Source organism: Notechis scutatus, chromosome 4, assembly GCF_049901735.1.
Source record: "Notechis scutatus isolate UNSWTSFEM ecotype Mainland chromosome 4, rNotScu1.2, whole genome shotgun sequence".
NCBI classification, from domain to species: Eukaryota; Metazoa; Chordata; class Lepidosauria; order Squamata; family Elapidae; genus Notechis; species Notechis scutatus.
In genome coordinates, this window is record NC_142012.1 from 101,612,510 (window position 1) to 101,633,197 (window position 20,688).

The following is a 20,688-nucleotide window of genomic DNA, read 5'->3' on the forward strand; positions in this document are numbered from 1 at the left end:
CCAGGGACTGATGTGATGTGTATTTTGCCATTTTAAAGAGGGAATTTCCACTCCCATCAAGAAAGCATAAAGTGGACCATGGACCACTTCCCTAGGGCGGAGGGGAGAGAATCAGAATTAAAACAGAAGAGAATCAATATCCATGCCCATCAATGTTAAAAAATAAAACAGCAGACATGGTAAAATGCATAATTCTCTCAAGGAGACATTTGGCATATGATTCTATTAGATATGTCAGATTACCTTCCAAACTATTTTAAGAGTTCAGGAATGAAAAATAAAAAGAAGAACAGAAAAATGTACATTCATCTGAGATGATGCAGTCATAGGCTTTTAGTGTTTCTCTCAAATTCTTGCAGTCATCCAGAGATTCATAAACTTGCAGAAAGGGTCACGAGAGGCTTTGATGGGGACAATTTTGTTTGTGCATATCAATTGCCCAGGCAAAAAAGGAATGAATTCAGTTCTGCTAAGATTTCACTAGGAGAAGCCTGCAGATCCAAACATTTAGAAATTAGGATTGGAAAGTTGAACTCTACTCTAATAACACATTTCAGGTTTTTCTTTTCAGCCAAGGGCAAATTAATGATAGAACACCAGAATGGACGGTATTGTCCATACTGAAAGCCATAATGGTGAAGAGGTTGGATAAGGACCAGGAGACCAAGATTCAAGACTTTGTCAGTCATAGAAAGTCAAGGGATAATTTTGGGATAGTGGCTCTCTCAGTCTCTCAGTCCAACTTACTCTACAGTGGAAAAATGGGAAAAGGGAGTGTTATGTACATTATTGTGAGCTGCTGAGTACTGTGTTTATAAATGGGCATCATAGATCAGAGCTATCCAAAGGATGGGCTGCAGAATGCACCTCTGCAGTCTTGATAAATTCAGTCTGAGTTCAGAGAACCATAATCAAGAAGGGCAAAAGTCTTGGGGAACAAAGCCATTGGTATGTTTAGCCTAGAAAAGACTGGGGGAGATATGTTAATCTTCAAATATATAAAGCACTGTTGCGTAAAGAGAAAATGGACGTATACTGTATTGTTGTGGAAGCAGTAGCAATAGCACTTAGACTTATATAGCGCTTCACAGTGCTTTACAGCCCTCTCTAAACGGTTTACAGAGTCAGCATATGGTCCCCAACAAACTGGGTCCTCATTGTACTGACCTCAGAAGGATGGAAGGTGGCGTCAACCTTGAGCCAGTCAGGATCGAACTTCTGGCAGTAGGCAAAATTAGCCTGCCATACTGCATCCTAACTACTCTGCCACCACAAAGAAAGACAGAGCCATACGTGTTAAAACTATAAAGAAGGAAGTTCAAGCTAAATATTGGGAGGACTTTTCTGATAGTACAAATTGTCATATGTATTGAGTGCTTTATTAGTGGCCCAATGGTCATGTGTTAGAAATTCTCTGGTGGATCCTACATTGAGCAAGGGGTTGGTTTAGAAGATCTTTAAGATTTCATCCAATTTTATGATTTTAAGATTCCTGTTTCATGTTAGATTGTTTAATTTTGCATGAAAAACATTATAATGTATCTGATTTCTCAGATACACATCTGGGTAATATGCATAAACAGATGTGCCCATATATTAGAACATATTTTGGAATTCAAACAGGGGAACTCAACCAAGGCAGTCTTCTGGGGTTAAGGAGCAGCATTCCACATAATTTCCTTGGCAAATAAATCTCTGCTAAATGATAATAGCAGGGCTTTGGGCTCCAAATTTAAGATGTTGTTTTCCATATGGCATACTAGAGCTACTACAGGGCTGTTCTACAACTGTCAGAAAGACCTCCTGAGGTAAAAAATATTGAATCTTCCCACTTTGGGAAGATTCCAGAAAATACTAGAGCTTCTGGCAAAGGGTGGCTGTGAGATGTTACCTTACTGAAAGATACAGTAACATTCAGTGAAGCTTCAGCTGTTGGATATATATTTATGGAAGATGAGTCATGTCCATAAAATTGAAAAGCATTGTAGCCTTGTAAGTAGGTCCCATGACTCAGAATTTCTGAGCACTGAAAACTTCTTGGGAAGTGCAATGGCTAATCTGGTTGAAACATCTGGCATATCCTAGAACAGTGATTCTCAAGCTTAACAACTTCAAGATGTGTGGACTTCAACTTCCAGGACTCTCCAGTCAGCATGGCTGACTGGAGAATTCTGGGAGATAAAGTCCACACATCTTAAATTTGCCATGGTTGAGAAACACTATTTTAGAGTCACGATAGAGTTGGAGGGAAATGGCCTGTGGGTCAAGCAGAAAATTGAGAGTGCAGGAAGCCATGCCAAGTGGATTTTCTGCTGGAAGAACTGAAACAAATGCTCATTGCTATTTAGTTCCATCATCAAAATGATTGTGTAGTTAACAAATGTCACTAAATGTTTACCACAAATAGATCCATTTATCCTACAAGCTTGTTGGATCTAGTCCTTCCCTTAGGAACCAAACAGAATAACCTTGACCTACTTTTGGGTATAAATTTGTAGAGTGTTTGCAGAAGGTTTACATGTTTCTTCTGGTTACCACAACTCATGAGCATCTCTAGCAGTGTGCAAAGGGAGATAAATATGTCTGCGACAATATTGTCACATAAGTGGCTAATGTAGCTGTGACAGATGTCAGGACATATGTATATAATGACAGCATCTGTCTGACGACATCAACAAAATCTGTAATATTATTTTGGAGTCATTGTGGTTTGCTGCAGATGCTCCTGCCACCAGATTGTGTCTTCCCTCCTTGGTCTAAATATTGGCATTGGCTCAACTGCCCCTTGCAGAATTTGCTGTCCATAGTATTTTTCCCTGTCTTCTTATGAGTGTGTTCCAGTTTGGGGCGATGTTAAGTCTGCATTGGTAAGACACCCATTTCCATGAATCTGCTAGTTCTTGCTGAGCAGTTTTTCCTTCAGCGTTAAAGGCATTCTTTAAATAAGAGCTGTGGTGGTGCAGTGGTTAGAATGCAGTACTGCAGGCTACTTCTGCCGGCTGCCTGCAATTTGGCAATTTGAATCTCACCAGGCTCAAGGTTGACTCAGCCTTCCATCCTTCCGAGGTGGGTAAAATGGGGTTTCAGATTGTTGAGGGCAATATGCTGACTCTGTAAACCACTTAAAGAAGGCAGTAAAGCACTGTGAAGCAGTATATAAGTCTAAGTGCTATTGCTATTCTGTGGCTTGGAGATCTTTTATTGGCAATACACCTAAAGGACAGGCAAAGCTTTGATTGCACCATAGTAGTCACCATCTTGTTGACCACACCCTGCAAACACCCTTGCTATAAAGCAAAAGTTTTGCATATAAAATGCAAATTTCTGCCAGGCCAAACTTGGTTCAACAATAAGAAAATATAGTTTGGGTTATCTTTCTCTCTCTCTTCCCCTATGAAATGTGCACATTAGTTTCTGGCACATATTAAGTGGTTGGCTGCGGCTAAACAGGAAGCTGCTCATCCCATGTTTAGTTGGGTCAAGGCTTTCTTTTCCCACTATGTTTTGTAAGTTGTCTTTTTTTCCTCCACTTCCTATAACCTTTCGTCCATGCTCATGTGTGATATTTATGCAACACGAACAGTTTTTGTTATTTATATTTCATCATATTTCAGTGCAATGTTTATTTTCCTTCCCCAGAGCTTCACTGAGCTGTTCTTGCTTGATTGCCTCAAAGCCTCGATCTGACTCCTAGGTGGAAAGTTGTTTTTGCGCAGCTTAGATCAAAGGCTTTTGCTTCCAAGACATGCTGATGGTGGGGCTGGAATTCACCCTTCCATCAAAGCAGCAATGATGACACACTAACTTGTCTACGGCAGATCAAACTGAGCGCGAGCATGATAACACATAATGGAATGTTGAAAATGAAGTGGGGATGGGTGGGGGGAAGCCAGTAGGTCCTGTTCAATTTGCATTCCCCCAAATCTCTTATTTGGATTGAAGTGGTTGCATTACAAGCCAGAGTCTGCCCTTTCAAATGTGATATGACAGCTTACTTTCACATTGTTTCCTAGGATTTCCTAGGGTAAACATTTAAACCTGAAAAGAACTCATGTATCTTCAAGCAATACAGTCTACAAAAAAACCGAGAGAGATGTGGCTGATCAAAGTTCTTGACATAGATGCCTGCCTGCCTGTCAGTATAAATTGTCTTGTCACACTTTCAGGCTCCTTTTTGATGAGCCCTTCTCTATATGTTTCTGAATGCGTAGAGGTTTATTTTATTTTATTTTTTGAAGAATGTACTGAACAACTCACTTTCACATAGAAAGATGACTTGGATCAAATTATTTGCATTCAAATTATGTTGCTTGTTGTGAATATTACATGTGCATGCTGAGCTCTTTGGAGTACTGTGAGTATGGTTTCATCACAATAGAGATAAAAGCAAAATGCAACTAAAACTTATATAGGGGAAGGAAAGAAAGAAAGAATGAGGGAAGGAAGGAAAGACGGAAGGAAGGAAGGAAGAAACAAAGAAAGACAGAGGGGAAAGGAAGGGAGGGGAGGGGAGGAAGGAAAGAATTATGGAAGCTACATTTCCTGGCTTTTCTTATGTCATCTTATACTATATATGAATGCCAATCTTTTTTTTAAAACTTACAAAATATTCAAGTAATAGAACACTGCTTTAAAAGCAGTCCTCACTTAAGAATTGCCATGTTTAGCAAGCAAAGTTACAACAGTGCTGAAAAAGTAACTTTGCAAACAATCTTTGCACTTACAGTTAGTCCTTGACTAATGGTAAGATTGCTTAGGGACCTTTCAGAGTCATGACGGATCTCTCTCAAAGTTACCCCGTTCAGAAATTCTGACAACCATTCTGACAATGCAGTCATTGCTTTCATTCTGGGGACTCAGCCCTGGCCTCCATTTACAGTCATTTGCAGCGTCCCGAAGTCACATGACTGCAACTTATGTTCATTTACTTTTGGGTTTTGGCAAAAAATGCCCCATAGCAAATAATGGTTTTGCTTAATGAGCGCAATTTTCATTTAATGACTGCTGTGTTCACTTAATAATTGCTGCAAAAAAAGAGTAGTCACGTGAGGACCTGTTTTATGATCTTCAGGATTTACAATTGTAATTGTCAGGGTCTATTATAGTCATAAGTTGAAGACTATTTGTATTACTTGCCATGTCCCAGTTACGTGATCACTATTTGTTTCAAAGCCAGCTTCCAATAGAATCAATGGAAAAGCCATCAGTATTTATGGTTGTTAAACAAGGAATGCCTGTATAAAATATACTCTAAAGTTACCGATGCTACAAAAAGAACAGAATAGAATTCAGGATTTGTTTCTATCATAATTATCTACAATTTTCTTTCTTGTCTCTTCTAGCTGTAGTTTTACCTTGTATTGTTATTATTTTATTGCAAATTGCAATAAATTGGTTGCATTCAAATATTGATAAGGATAACCAACTCTGTAGTACTTGCCACAGTCAGCCTGAATTTTAGTTGAGCATATATGTAGCTTGTTTTCTATAATTTTCCCATTTCCCATGAACATGCAATTGTTCCTTGTTCTTTCAATTGAAAAAAAAATAGTTAAGGGTAAAAATATGACCGGACAGTATTTATACATGCATTTGATCTGATGTTTTTAAAAACCGGGCATGGAAAGAATGTCTGTCTGACTTCTAATGCTAAAGTTAACAGTCGCCCAGTAAAAATTAATGAGCAGGAGATTTGTGGCTCGGACAAAGAAGCTTTTCATAAAGATCTATAATTGGTTAAAAAAGTCACTGTCAATAAGAGATGCTTACAGTTGAGGGTCTCAGAAAAGCAAACAAAAGTGTTTTGTTTTTGACAAAAATGTGGAGGAGTCATCTGTCCACAGTGATGAGCCACAACTTATTCAGAAGCAAGGAGCTTCCAGATGTTAGTTCCAGATGTACAGACCAAATAACAAGACCATGTGGCTGCTTTCATGTCTTCCCTACATTGTTTTAATGAGCCCCTCTGTGGTCTCTACTAGAAAAAGCATGCTGGCAAGATATTCTGATCTAGTGCAATCTTCTAAAGATAAGTGATTTGGGTTACTTATGGAGCTAGGTAGTTTCCAAATATTGTTGATTGGAGTATGGCTTCTTTTATAGTGCGTGGAAAGCTGAAACCAAGTTACCTTTCCTCTCAGCCTTGGCAACTGCATCATCTGATATTTGATAATCTTATTGTCTCTGCAAAATAAGCCATTATCAGAAGAGCAGCCTGCAGGCCCTTACTGTTGATACTGCTCTTTGTTCTTCTTATATTGAGGCCATAAAACAAGATTCATTTTGAAGAAAAGATTCAGATTAATAGTATTAGCGATCTAATTCGGCTCCTGGAACAATGTGGAGAGTGAAACTTGAAACTTACCACCATATCTCTTCCACTGCGATGACAGTAAATGCTTCTTAGAAAATATCCAAATTTTAAGTTAAAAAGGACCTCATATTTTTGTTCTGATGGAAACAATCTCTTCTGACAAGTTGAGGGAGTGAGTGGACCTGTTGAAGAGCTAGAAAACAATAGGCTATTTGCATGCAACCAAAGTCTTTGGGGAACGTTTCATTTAGAATTACAACTGAATATACCAGAATTAGATTTTATTAGAGGCCAAGTCTAAGAGCAGGAGGAAAAGGCATTCTGATCAAAGATATGATTGATGGACACAAATGGTTGTTGCTCACATAAGTAAGATAATATTAATCTTGTGTTTTCTGTATGGAATGAGAATACCAAGGATGAAAGCAATGCTCAGAAAGGAATAATTTTGGTAAGACTCAGGTCTAATGTTAGTTATGGCATGTCAAGCCAATTGAAAAATGAGAAGCTTCTGCAGTAGATTGCTTTGATTTCTTGTGGGGATTTTGTTTTGTTTTTTATTTGCGGATGCATTATGATCTAATAATCAAGCTGCTTTTTTAATCACTGAAATTTTAATCACTAAAATTTTTAGGATGCATATACAGTCATACAAGTCCTTAATCACAGAATGCAATAAGGTAAAAGCATAGATTTCTGAAGTCCATGAAGTTGATAGATTTCTGAAGTCCATAATGAGATCAAGTGAAAGTAAATTCTTTTTATTGGTTAGGACACTTTCTCTTATACTTTATTCCAAAATTTGCTCTTTTTTAAAATGCTCCTATTCTTTACTTTGTATTTTATTCTTTTGATCCTTGAACAATAGTTCTAACCATGTAAGTCTACTATTCTACCAGCAACAAGTTGCCAGTATTATTTGGCATCTTCTTTGGTATTCATGAGGTAATACTTCTTTTTGTTTATCTTTTAAATGGGAAGCCATTGTTCTACTGCAAAACTTCACCCCCACTTCAAGTATAAACTGTATTTTTGTGTACCCTCCAGATATAGTAATGGAAATTAAAAATAATAGATGGCTGATACCAACTGCCATGTTTAATAAGGCATTCTTTGGTCAGACTAGAAGAACAGAGATGCCATTGAATATTTTGGGAGGGTAGAGAATAAATTAAATCTTACCAGTTTTGCTTTGGGTAAATAGAGGTTTTGTGACTGGCCACACCCATCATGGCTACCATTTTGAGAGGATACTTAAAACATGCTTTCAAAATTTCTAACAGTTTGATTACAAAATTGATTAGAACTATAACACAAATATTAAAACATTGGATAATAAGTAATAACAGAGGCTGAATGTGTATGAAGAGGAACCCAATCCAATCCTCCATTCTATTAAAATGTTGCACAATTTAGTGTTTTGTTAAAACTGGCCACTTTAAGACCTGTGGACTTCAACTCCCAGAATTCCTCAGCCAATATATTGCTGAGATATTCTGGAAATTGAAGTCACACATCTTAAAATTGCTGCAGTCTGAGAAACACTGATCTAAAGTGTGTGCTTTCATTTTTAGAATTGGAAAGCAAACCACACATTATATTAATGCATACAAATAAAATAAGAATTTGCATTCCTCTGAAGAGATGTATGGCTAATGGTTAAAATCAGACACATTGAAACATAATATTCATGCTTATGTTAACACATTCCCATTTTTTCCTCATCCACCCACCCGCAATTTTATTGTTTTATGTATCTATAAAACAAGCTGTATGCTTTGTCTGACATAAGCAAGGTTAGTGTACTTCTGTCATGCAAATCATAGATAGCATTATAGAGATGAAATGCCACAGAGGTTAGCCCTTTCTTGAATTCTATTTTATTTTGAGGGCTGCTTCAAATGCTAATTTCTGTTCTGGTTGCCAAGTTCTTTTGAATAAAGAATGAATGAACATGTAGCACTCCAGATTGCATATAGAAATGGGTAATTTTGAAAGGGGGAAATCGTGGCTAGAAGAGCATGTGAACTGACGGAATCCTAAAATTGCTTCTGCTTTTATTCTGTCTTAAGTGGTTATTAATACAGAGCAGATTGTAGAAATATGATAGCAATAGATGATGAAGAAAGAGCCACTGTTGGCAATTCTAGGCAAAGTTCCAGGATGACAGCTTTTAGTGTGATGGAAATGCCTCAAAGAGAAGTTTGGAAACAAGTACATATGAAATACAAATCCTGCTAGAATGTGTGAGCAGATGGCCAAAATGAAGAGGCAGTGGTTGATAGCAAAACTTCCTGTCAGGGATCACTTCAGAACTAGAGATACAGATTTTCTTTTTCTGATTTTAAGGAATGGTGTGGCTAAAATACTGTCTCAGACCAATTTTTGGAATAATATCTTGCCCAGGGCAGATAGTAAAGAAACTTAGCACTAACCTGCAAAAATAAACTAGCTCCCCTAAAAGCCAAAATATAATAGCTCAAAAATGTTTCTTACAACATAGTAAGTGATCCTATATATTTGTTTTCCCAAATTAAGGGGGAGAGCTCTTATTCTTTCTTTTGGAAAAGAAATGACAATCTCACACCCACATCCTTGTGTATGTGCATCTAAAACATTACATATTTTGTGACTATTTCATTCTGAATTAACTTACATTCTGATTTTTCAGAACAGATATGGCACTCAATATTTCAAGAAAATAAACAAAATGAAATTAATAATGCAGGAACTAATACAGGAATTGAAAAGCTCATTGTGGACATTAAATATGGAAATCTAGGAGCTGTGTGATAGGGCATTCACCCATCCCCATCCAAGGATCTTCACTACATCCATAGGCAGGGCAGGCAAGCTTGAGAAAAAAACTGTTGCTATCTACTGGTCAAAAACCCAAGCCAACCTATAAATGCAGAAAATGCCACAGAATATACATTCCAGATTAAAATCTCTTTATAGAGGCCTGGGATGAAAGTTTATTCTAGTCTAACCATGTGGGGAATACAACTGCAAGCAGGTTATTTGTGTGGATGTGTTTGTGTGTGTTATTTTAAATTTGAGGTTGAAGATGAAAATGTGAAGGATTTTTTAAAAAGCGTCATGTCAGTTTTTGATTCATGGCTGGAAAAGTCCCTCTATTTTTTGGGGGGGGTGGGGTGGACCATGGTTTTCAGAAATGGTTCAGCCTTGCCCTCTTCCTAAGGCTAAGAGGGAGTGACTGGGACAAGATTAGCTAACTGGCTTTGTGCCTAAGGCAGGACTAGAACTCATAAATATGCCAGTTTGGTGTGTGGTTAAGGCTAGAAATTAAGTCTCCCAATTTCTAGCTTTAACCTCTACACCAAACTGGCATATCTCTACAGTATATTTATATGCATGTGTGTTTGTAAGTAAGAAATGTATTAGACAGATGGAAGGGGGATGTTGGTTTTACCTCAGAGTCCATGTTGCCCAGTTCTTCACTCCTTTCCCAATGTTCCAAATTCTGATCTGAACTATGTAGAAATTTCAAAAGGAGCAGCTTTCCCAAGTTCAACCTGGACATGTCAGAGATTAAATGTGGGGTTGACATTCCAAATTTGTTCTGCATCGTGAGACTCCTTCCTGAAGAATTATGTTCATATTGTCAGATTTCAGGGAACACTTCTGCTGCTAAGACCTTTCTTGTTTCAAGAAAAAGTACAAATTCTACTTGTGAATTCCAACTAGGGTCAGATTTCTGGGGACAGCAGGCCTCAAAATTCTGGGCACCAGGGACTGGTTTCGTGGAGAGAGGTTGTTCCACAGATCGGAGGGGGCATGGTTTCATCCTGCGGATGGGGCTTTCCTTGTTCGCGCAGCCTGGTTTCTGGTATGTTGGTTCCAGTGCTGGTCCACGGCCTGGGGTTTGGGGAGCCCTGGTGTAGGATAACATATTTTCTCTTGAAGTCTAATCAAATCTTTTACACTCAGAATATTTTAAGGTTCAGGGTTTTACAATTCATCTTTCATTAAACTGTACAATCATTATCTTGTGAAATCTAAAATTGCACGAGTCTATAATAATTTATTCTTTCTTTCTTTCTTTCTTTCTTTCTTTCTTTCTTTCTTTCTTTCTTTCTTTCTTTCTTTCTTTCTTTCTTCCTTCTTTCTTCCTTCCTTCCTTCCTTCCTTCCTTCCTTCCTTCCTTCCTTCCTTCCTTCCTTCCCTCCCTCCCTCTCTCTCTCTCTCTCTCTTTTCTTTCCTTCTTTAATAAATAAATAAATGAATTTATTCTTCTGCCAACCTAGCAGTTCAAAAGCATGTAAAAATGCAAGTAGAAAAATAGGGACCACTTTGGTGGGAGGGTAACAGCGTTCCGTGCACCTTCAACGTTTATCATGCCGGCCACATGACCATGGAGACGTCTTTGGACAGCGCTGGCTCTTCGGCTTTGTAACGGAGATGAGCACCGTCCCCTAGAGCCAGAAACAACTAGCACGTATGTGTAAGGGGAACCTTTACTTTTACTTTATAATAATTTATTAAATTCATATGTCATAACTTTGGCATAATGAGCTTTATTCTTCTTCCTCTCAAGAGCATCTAAACATTTTCAAAATTTATTTTGGAAAGATGAAGACAGGAAAGCAGATTTTCAGGGCACAAAAGTGAGTTTAGGAAATCTGTGCTTGCTGGTTTTGCCAGCATAATCCCAATCTTATTGGATTTAAATCCTGTAGCACAAGGCAGAAAACAGTATGTAATGAAATTCCTTATTTTTAGGAAAAGATAGAACCATGCAAATTGCTAGATCCCTTTGAAAATATGTATTGGGAAAAATTATCCCTATACCTGCTTCTGAACAATTTCATTTCTGCTTCCTGTAACCAGAACTTGCATATGGTAATCTCAGCTGCTTAGATTAGGCAATTTCTGATTCAATTGCATGTACAGAAGCCTTGAAGTTAAATAGAGTCCCATATCTGATTCTAAGACCTGGCAAAGGGAATAAAACAAATAATCTATGCCAATAACCAGGGGAAAAAAATACTGAAATTTTTAGATTAAAAAAAGGAGGAGAAAGAGAGAGACAAAAGCACAAAATGATTTTGGGTCACATTTCATGTTAGAAAATATTTTTAATTTATTTAATATCGTAATTCCCTACTCTGTTATTATATTGTATATTTTCTAAAAAAAATGCAGACAGATTATTGCATAACATTACTTCCAAATTAGCCCAGAAAAATTTGCTAACTTCAGATACAATATGAATGAAGGGTGTATTAATGCTGAACATTAGTTTTCAGGAAATATTTATGCCGAAGATTTGTGTGTGTGTGTGTGTGTGTGTGAAAAGCAGCACCCATTTCATTATGTTTGTTTGATTTTCTTAAAGACAGAACAATGTTGGCAGGGGGAAAGATAAGCTGGAAACATTTTGTGGGTGTGTTTTTGCAGGGTGACTAGTTCCCCTGTATCACAGGATGTGCAAACTATTTTGCATAATTCTAGAGGTCTTGTAGAACAGAGGTCGCCAACCTTTTGGACTTCAGGGACCACCAAACTCATAATTTTAAATCCCGGGGACCACTAATATGCATTTCGACTGATGATGGCTTGCTGACATTGATGGGAGAGAGAGAGACAGAGAGATCTGATCTAACCTCTCTCTCATACACACACAAACACAAACATACAGAGGCAGGGATGGGATTCAAATTTCTTAACAACTGGTTCTTGGGCATGGCCTAATTTGTGCATGTGGCTTGGTGGTCATGTGACTGGCTGGGTATGGCTTGTATGTAAATATTAAAAATATTTATGTAAATATTGAATTTTTTATTTTAAAAAAGCAACTTTTACTCAAAATCAGGCAAAGAAGGCAGGCAGATTAAGTTGCTCACAGAATCACAGATTCACTTAGAGATCTGTGTTTCTGCCATCGGCTATCTGAGTCTGCAACTGAATAATAGAACCTTCAGTCCTAAGGGAGGTTCGGCTCTGCTTAAAAGTAGAGCCAAAGATCTAAAGATTAGGTAGAAAGCAAAAAAAATCCAACGATTTCCCGCTTTCTAGTTAATCTAAATCTCCCAGCACAGCAGAACAGCTGATGGTCGGAAAAAGGAAAAATAGCAATTTAGCAGGCAAGTTTGCCAGATAAGGAGTGAGTGGGCGGGGAGGGTTTCCACGGGCCATGTGGGTGGCGCAGCCTTGTGTTCCCATGCAGCCTGGATTAATTGCTTTGGGGGCTGCTCTGGTTGTGACATTTCTCTGCGGACCACCAAATTTTTCTCACGCACCACCAGTGGGCGGTGGCCCAGCAATTGGTGACCACTGTTGTAGAACATAGCTAATACAGAATATTATAAATACCATTGAGATACAGAAAAGTGGCTTTGAATAGCGTATTTATGTGTCCACAGAGTTTCACTGATGTTGTGGATGGTATTGTGTCCATGAAAAAAACAAATGATAAAAATTAGGAATTATATTATACTCACAATGCAAAATACTGTATTTTAGTTTCTGAGACAGTTCAAGCATATACAGCAGATACATAATAAAGCTCAGGATTTTTTTTATCATCTAAAAGAAGCATCATGAAAAGATGAAATTCTGTTCATATTTCAACACCCACTTAGTGCATTCTGCTGTGTTCACTTTTGAAAAACACACATAAGAGTATGTGTAAACACACACACACAATGAATACATTATTTGCTACAATTTACAATATATATAGATATATATACATATACAGGTGTGTGTGTTTCAATTTTATAAAAATACCGAAAAAAAAGTTTAATTCCTTGCACTCAGATACTGAGCATTAACCCTTTGAGTACTTCGTCCCCACCTGCAAATTCTGCAGAACATATTCATCTGACCCACATTTTTATAGTATCCCACTAAAAATCATTTATGTACAGTGTGATGAAAAAGAGTCGTAGGGAACATAAATGGATTTAGAATGTGTTGATAATAATACAGATAATGAACCGAGCTCTATTAAGATTGTCGGGAGAAGAAGCCCACTGATGTGAAGCAAGAGGTTTTTTTTCTCCAAGAAACAAACTGTTAAGGTTAATTGAACGTGTGACATCTTTATCAATTGACTTCTAACGTCAACATAATACTGATTGTTTCAAGAATATCTGCAAAGAGGTGGTTTAAAAAAAAAATCCAGATGGGGGCACAGCTGTGTGATCAAAGCTGGTCCCGTTTTTTACAACACATGTAAAAAGGAGGCAGGGCTTCAGTTGGGTGGTTGGTGGCCACCATCTTGATTTTATTTATTCCTTCCCTGACTTTTTTCTTTAAGTGTGGAATGGTGGTTGGTGGCCACCATCTTGATTTTATTTATTCCTTCCCTGACTTTTTTCTTTAAGTGTGGAATGACTGATTATTTTTCATCACCGCTCCTCCTCACCACACCTTGAGTTGTATGGTTCCCTTCATTTTAAATCACCAGTTTAAAGCTGCACTTTAATTTTATTTTATATTTTAAACAGCAACTATACAGTAATTATCTTATTCATGTTTATTAGTGCAATGTGTTCAGATATTCATAGATAGATTCCCCCCGCCTAAAAAATAAATAAAAACAAAACTTTTTTTGCTGAAAGTTCATGAACAGGGAGTAATGTTGGCCCTCAAGGTTACTAGATCTGAACAGAATAAATCAGTGAAGGGTCAAATATGTATGGAAATATAAAGGCAATCCCATTTTTGTTTTAGCAATGGATTAAAAAGGCGTGATTTCATCCCAAAATACAGTATAATTTAAACATCTGCTCTTAAAGTGATATTTCGTTACAGTAAAGTCCTATATGTATTTCCTTAGCAATATGAGGGCCAGGGGTTTGCTCAGAATGGCCATCAAGGTCACCAAGCTTTTACTAGCTACTCCTGGACTAGACTGCTATGATGATGACGATCATCGCATAACAATGCACGTATCAGTCCTCCCTCCAACCTGGAAACATTGTCAGGAAATAATCCAATCAAAGTTAAGCACTTTGTGTTTCAGTGTTGTAAAAAAAATGCAAGCCAGTACTCAGGTTCTGTCTGTCTCACTGACCTCAATGCATTTTCAAAGTGCTTAGCTCGGGCTGCTGATGTCCTACTTTATTTCTTGAGCGAATAATTGCAGTCCTCAAAGAGTTAATGGGAAAGCACTACTTTGCCTAGGACTGATGATGATAGGGCTACTGGCAAGTTAATTCCCAAAGGCTAATGGACAAAAGAGTGAGACTGGCGGAGAGACGGCTACTAGAGACATACACAGTGCCACATTCAATGGGACATGCTTTGCAGAGACATTAGAGTGCACCCTTATCAAAGCAATCTTTTAACCTCATAGAAAGGATTGTGCCACTTAAAGGAGCGCAGAAAGTATTTCCCCCCCACCCTTTTTTTCTTTTCGTAGAGTCAAAATGCTCTAGATTAATACCAACATGGATAGTCACAGCCTTTTACAATAGGGTTTTTTCCCCTTTGTACATATGCAACATTAGAAAACAACAAATGGCATTATCCTGACATATGTCATGCAGAAATTAAAAATATTATTATTAATAACAATAATCTTAACAACAAAAAAAGAAATACAACCAGTACAGCACTGTAGATGTTAACATAGGACTTTACCTAGTGTTTTTCTTCCAAAGAGAAAGAAGACAGAACAGTGACATACATTACATGGTTTTACACGCCATAGGCTACAGAAGATCTTTTAGAGGCAGTATCATTTTTATAGGCCTAAAAAGCTGTGGTAGGCTGGTTATAAAATCCTTTTTGCCCCGAAAAATTAATAGAAGACCATTTTTGTTGCAAAAATAATCAAGGAAAGGCTGTGATGCTGATATGTGTAGAAAAGTATCTGATGCCAATACAGATTTAAAAATGAATAAATAAAAGGAAAACAATACCACATTACATGATACAGGTAGTCCTTGACTTATGACCTTTTGTTTAACAACGGTTCAAAGTTAAGCGGCCTGGAAAAAGTAACTTGCATTGACCACTCTTGCATTACCCTTGGGCCATGTGACCACCATCTGAATACCTGGCAACTAACTCACATTTATGATCAGTGGCCACATCAGGGGTGGGTTTCTACAGGCTCGCACCTGTTCACTACAACCGGTTGTTAACATTCTAAGCAGTTCGGAGAACCGGTTGTTAGAAGAAATTACTGGCCTAATCCTGTAAGAAAGGCAGGAAGGAAACATTCTGGTGTTGCTTACAGAAACTGCCTCTCCATTAACTCTTATTACATTCTTGTCAGAACTAGACTTCCTGTCTCTGGAACTTCTCTGGAGTTTTTTTTTCCTCCTTTGCTGGTACTTTGCTTGTGTGGAGTGACCATTCAAAGTTACAATGGCACTGAAAAAGTGACTTATGACAGTTTTTCACACTTACGACTGTTGCAGCATCCCCACAGTCATGAGGGCCAGGCGAGGAGATGCGTGCCTCAATGTGAGTGATGTTGAGTTGGCCACACCCAGCCAGTCACATGACCACCAAGCCATGCCCACCAGCTAAGCCACACCCACAGAACCAGTTGTTAAAAAAGTTGAATCCCACCCCTGGGCCACATCCTACTGTTATGTGATTTTGGGCCAAAAAAGAGAGGCCCATTTGAGAAGCTAGATTGTTTAGTAACCATGTGATTTGCTTAACAATTGCAGTGATTCACAATGACCACCATAAAAATTGTTGTAAAATTGGCTCCGGCTCTACTTATAATTGCAACAATGTATGACAGAAATAATCCCAATGTCAATTGTGGTCATAACTCAAGGACTACCTGTAGTAACAAACACGTCACAGTCTGTTTCCTAGGTTTATGTTTTCGTTCTCCCTTGAATGTCACTCTGTCATTTTTAAAAAAATAATTTCGAGACTGCCCCTGCTTTTTAAAAGCCTTTTCTTATTAAGAAAAAAAAAAGGTTGAAAACCTGTAGTTATCTCATGTGCCACACCAACACGTAGAATCTTATTAGGTTTAGAAGGAAAACGAAGACCAACAGTACAAACCTACCTAGGTCTACTCAGAAGTAAGTCCAGCGGATTTAATTGGGCTTACTCCCAAATTGCTGTATATAGGTTTGCAGTCTATGATGCTTTGAGCTGCAAGTCGAGAAATGTGGCTTACCAACTACACAGTAGTTTCATTCTTCCACGGCCCTGTTTTGATATTTCCTGTAATATCTGAACTGTAGATCATGGCTTCATGCAAGTTTCCCTTTAGGATTCCATTGTGGCTGGTTGTGCTAAATGGCAAGGATTGTGTCCGTGGATGCATTTCGAAATGAGAGCCTGTCTCAGGTTCTGGGACTTTAGCACAACTGTAGATCACAGTACTTGCATCACTACTTTCAGGCTGAGTGATGGTTGGATAGGGACTGTTTTTTGCACAACACGGCCGCCTATGGCCTGAGTGACTGTCGTGTGTACTATGCGGACTGTCTGTATGTGAGCTGTGTATGCTGCCGTCAATACTTGAAGGAATGTGGTAAGCATACTCCCTTTCTCCAGTAGACCGATGTCGGCTAAAATACCGTGGTTTAGTTCTACTTTTCAAACATCTGTGGATGTGCATGTTGGGTCTGAAAGTCCCTTCGTTGTGGACATGAATATGAGCTTCATCTTCCAGGAGCTGGTCACAATGCATTTTTGCACAACACGGAGTGACCGGCGAAAGGCAGTTGACGTGGTTTTGAACAGCCTGTAGATTAGTGAGTTTGCAGTGACTAACGGCCGGGTGATTATACATGGCAGATTTACTTGGGCATGGTGATTCTTGAAGGCATGAGGCATGAGCTTGGCTTTCACCGTTGACATTAACTTTTGGACGGACATTAACCTGCACTGAGTAGGTGTTCCGGCGAGAAGGGCAACAGGACCACCAGCAATGCCACACATCATCTCGCTTTGCACAATGATGGATGAGGATGAAGAGCCCTAAGGTTACACAAAATGCTCCGTATAGGCAACTAAATATCATATCCAAGAAATGTCCTTGAGAAACAGCTAGGGCGCCAAAAGTCCAGGTGGCAGTAAAGAGAAACAAAGTGAACGCAGCAGCTCGAAGCTGAGCCTTGAAGGAGTGCTCGTTTTCTAACAAGGATGAAGACATCATTGAACAGGTTGCCTGGGAAACTGATCCAATGTCTGTCATGTGACTATGGCCAAGTTCAGGACTTGCCAACCTCTGCTGATCTTCAATCCTTTCTTTTAATTCATACTTGCGTTCTGGGTGACGCCTCAATTGCACATAGGTGCAGAGGAAGTAAATGCATGTTACCAGAACAATAAATGCAAGCGGTCCATAAAATGCACCAAGACTTGGCTCCCATGACATCCAACAACTGCATACAAGGGTAGGGTGGAATAGAGGTTTTTTTTTTTAAAAAAAAGAAAAGAAATCCAATTAATAATATTGAAGACAGATTATCTGCTAATGCAAACTAAATAAATACATTTACAATAAACTGTAAATTGTTTAGAAAAAATATGTCCTCTACAAAAATGGGACTTACATATGCTTAGTAAAGGTAATTTTACAGGTAGACCTCAAGTTACAATCATTCATTTAGCAACATCATAAAAAAGTGACTTATAACCAGTCCTTGCACTTTACAATTGTTGCAGTATCTTCACGGTCACATGACCAAAATTTAGGCACTTGGAACTAGCCTGTATTTACAACAATTGCAATGTCCTGGATTTCACATGATCGCCATTTGTGACCTTCCAAATGGGTTTCTGACAAGCAAAATCAATGCAGGAGGTCCCCAAAGTCTAAAAGGTGCTTTTTCAAAAGGCAATTGGACTTTGTTTTTTCTTTGAGAAAGATGCTTTGCTTCTCATTCAATAATTTTCCTCAGTTTTGACTGAATGTCGGGGGGGCAGGGGCCTGTCCCTGGGGCCCTGTGTGACAGGGTACGAATTGGGATTATCTCCTGTTTACAAACAGCAGAGAACCTTGCAGGTGAGATGATTCCGTTTACAGTCACCTGGTCATTAGCACTCTCTCTGAGAGCCCTTTATCTGTGCTGACAGGGTCACCTGAATTACCTATCTCCTGTTTACAACACAGTCCTTTCAGCAGTTCCAAGAATATCCTACCCCTATTTGCAGGTGAGATGATTCCGGTGACCCTAATGGCATAGATAAATCCCCAAGTGGCCTCAACAGCTTCCAGAGAGAATGCTAAAGACCAGATGACTGCAAAGGAATATAAAGCTTTCGTATTCCCCCACCCCCACCCTTCAGTCAGAACTGAAGAAGCTTCTTGGATGAGAAGCAAAATGTCATAAATAAATAAGGAAAAACAAAGTCCAGTTGCCTTTTTAAAACGAACCTTTGAGACAATGGATGACTGATAACCTTCACAGTCAATGGGGGAAGAAGGATTTGCTTAACGATTGCAGGATTCACTTAACAGCAAATGGCAAAAAGGTCATAAGTTCAGGCATGATTCACTTAACAACCACCTTACTTGGCAATGAAAATTTGGGTCCCAATTCTAACTGCAAGTTGAGGACTACTTGTAATACTCATCTAGTTTTTACCAGTAGCACAGCATTTAAAACTGACATTTTAAGTAACATTTTTGATAGGATCTCGGCCTGTTGCAGAGATCCCCCCCCAGTGAGCTCAGTGGCTGAGGTAAATGTAAAACTCCCTTTAATCTCCACATCACACTGGCTCTCGTATCATACAAGAAAATAAGTTTTCATTACAGCTCTCTAGATACCAAATCCAATACTCTGGTTTTGAAACACAGCTAATAAAATTACCTCACAGTCTATTGTCAAATAAGAACGCATCCACAGAGAACAAATTGCGGATGTTTAGAGATTCGCTCACTCATAGGTATGTGATACAAACCACAATGATAAAACAATGATGGGATGTGCATTGCAACATCACAACCCTAACTCTGCCCTTTCACATTTGTGGACATTGGACACAGGTATGGTAGGCATAGCAGGTTTATTCTGCAACACATACTTTGTCACTTGCATCCTTTGTCTCTCCCCTCTCTACAATCCCCATTTAAATTCTCTTCTTGATTCCAATCAACAAAAAGATGGGAAATGGTGTTTACTCAGAGCCACTAGTTGTAGGGTTGTTGTTTTTTTGGCAGTATGATTGCTGAAACCTCCCCTTTTGTGTAGAAAAGTGGAGGAAGCAGACTCTTCCCAGCTAATGTAAAGGAGGGGAGCAGTTAACATACAGGAGCCTGGAAGAACAAAAGTCTGTATCCACCAACCCTGTGCCCAAAGCTGGACAAAGTAATATATGAACTTAAACAATCCTTTAAAAGTCGTCCTCAATCTACAACTGTAATTGAATCCAAAATTAAGGTCATAAGGTTGTTGCACTTGTAAGTTGAAGCACTATGTGACCAAACTCGAGTTTTTGACATTTTTTGTGGTAGTCGTTTAGCAAATGCAGCGGTCCTTAAGTGAATGCTGCAGTTGTTAAGCAAATCCATTTTTCATGGTGGGTGTTTTTTTGCTAGAAACCAGAAGTGAACAGTGGAACTGGTGAAAAAGTTGTGAATTGCAGTCAAGGGACTGTGGAATGCTTGAAAACAGCTGTAAAACCGAATTGGTTGCTAAGTGCCCAAAGTGTGATCCCATGACCTTGGATGGGTGTGGTCATTGTATCTTTGAAAACGAGTGATAAGTAGCTTCGGGGAGGTCCTTCATAACTTTGAATATATGTTAAGTGACTGGTTGTAAACTGAGGACTACCCATAAATATTTCCACTGGGGAAGGATAGTAAGTGAGTGGCGGTGCTGGAATGGGGCTTTTTCAGTGATAGCCCCCTGATTTTAAGATGCCTTCCCTAGTTAGGGTACAATGATACAATCTTTACTGTTATTACAGTGCTGCGCAACTATATTCTTCTTCTAAGCACCAAGGCTAATAATTCATACACTGCATAATTATGAAAACAATTCATACTTACAGGTAGTCCTCAACTTACGACCGCAATTGAGCCCAAAATTTATGCTGCTAGGTGAGAAACTTGTTAAGTGAGTTTTGCCCCATTTTATGACTTTTCTTGCCACAGTTGTTGAGTGAATCGCCACAGTTGTTAAACTAATAACACGTGAATCTACCCTGTTTCTCCAACAATACGGCCTCCCCCAATAGGAAGTCCCAGCATGTTTTATAGGCATGAAATGAAATTAAGCCCCTCCCCCCAAATTAAGGCCTATATTAAAACATGCGAAATGGGGGGGGGGGGGGAAATGGCGGTAGGGCTTGCTGTTAGGAAGTACTTTTGTTGCACACCCGGATATGGTGCTGCCTGCATTGACCCTGATACAAAGTGCCCCACCAACGCCGAGGTCAACATCCAAGCTGTCGCCGCCCGCCCTAAGATG

General features: G+C 38.8%; 1 protein-coding gene across 2 annotated transcripts in view; it reads right to left on the reverse strand.

The window, feature by feature from the left end:
• Positions 1–13,748: 13,748 nt before the first annotated feature.
• ADGRA1 (adhesion G protein-coupled receptor A1) overlaps positions 13,749–20,688 on the reverse strand; it is a 414,565-nt gene continuing 407,625 nt past the window's right edge. For both annotated transcript variants that reach the window (XM_026670712.2, XM_087964252.1), the window contains exon 19: positions 13,749–17,652. In XM_026670712.2, coding sequence (XP_026526497.2) covers positions 16,440–17,652 — 1,213 coding nt within the window. In that variant the 3' untranslated portion in view covers positions 13,749–16,439. The remainder of the gene's footprint in view (positions 17,653–20,688) is intronic.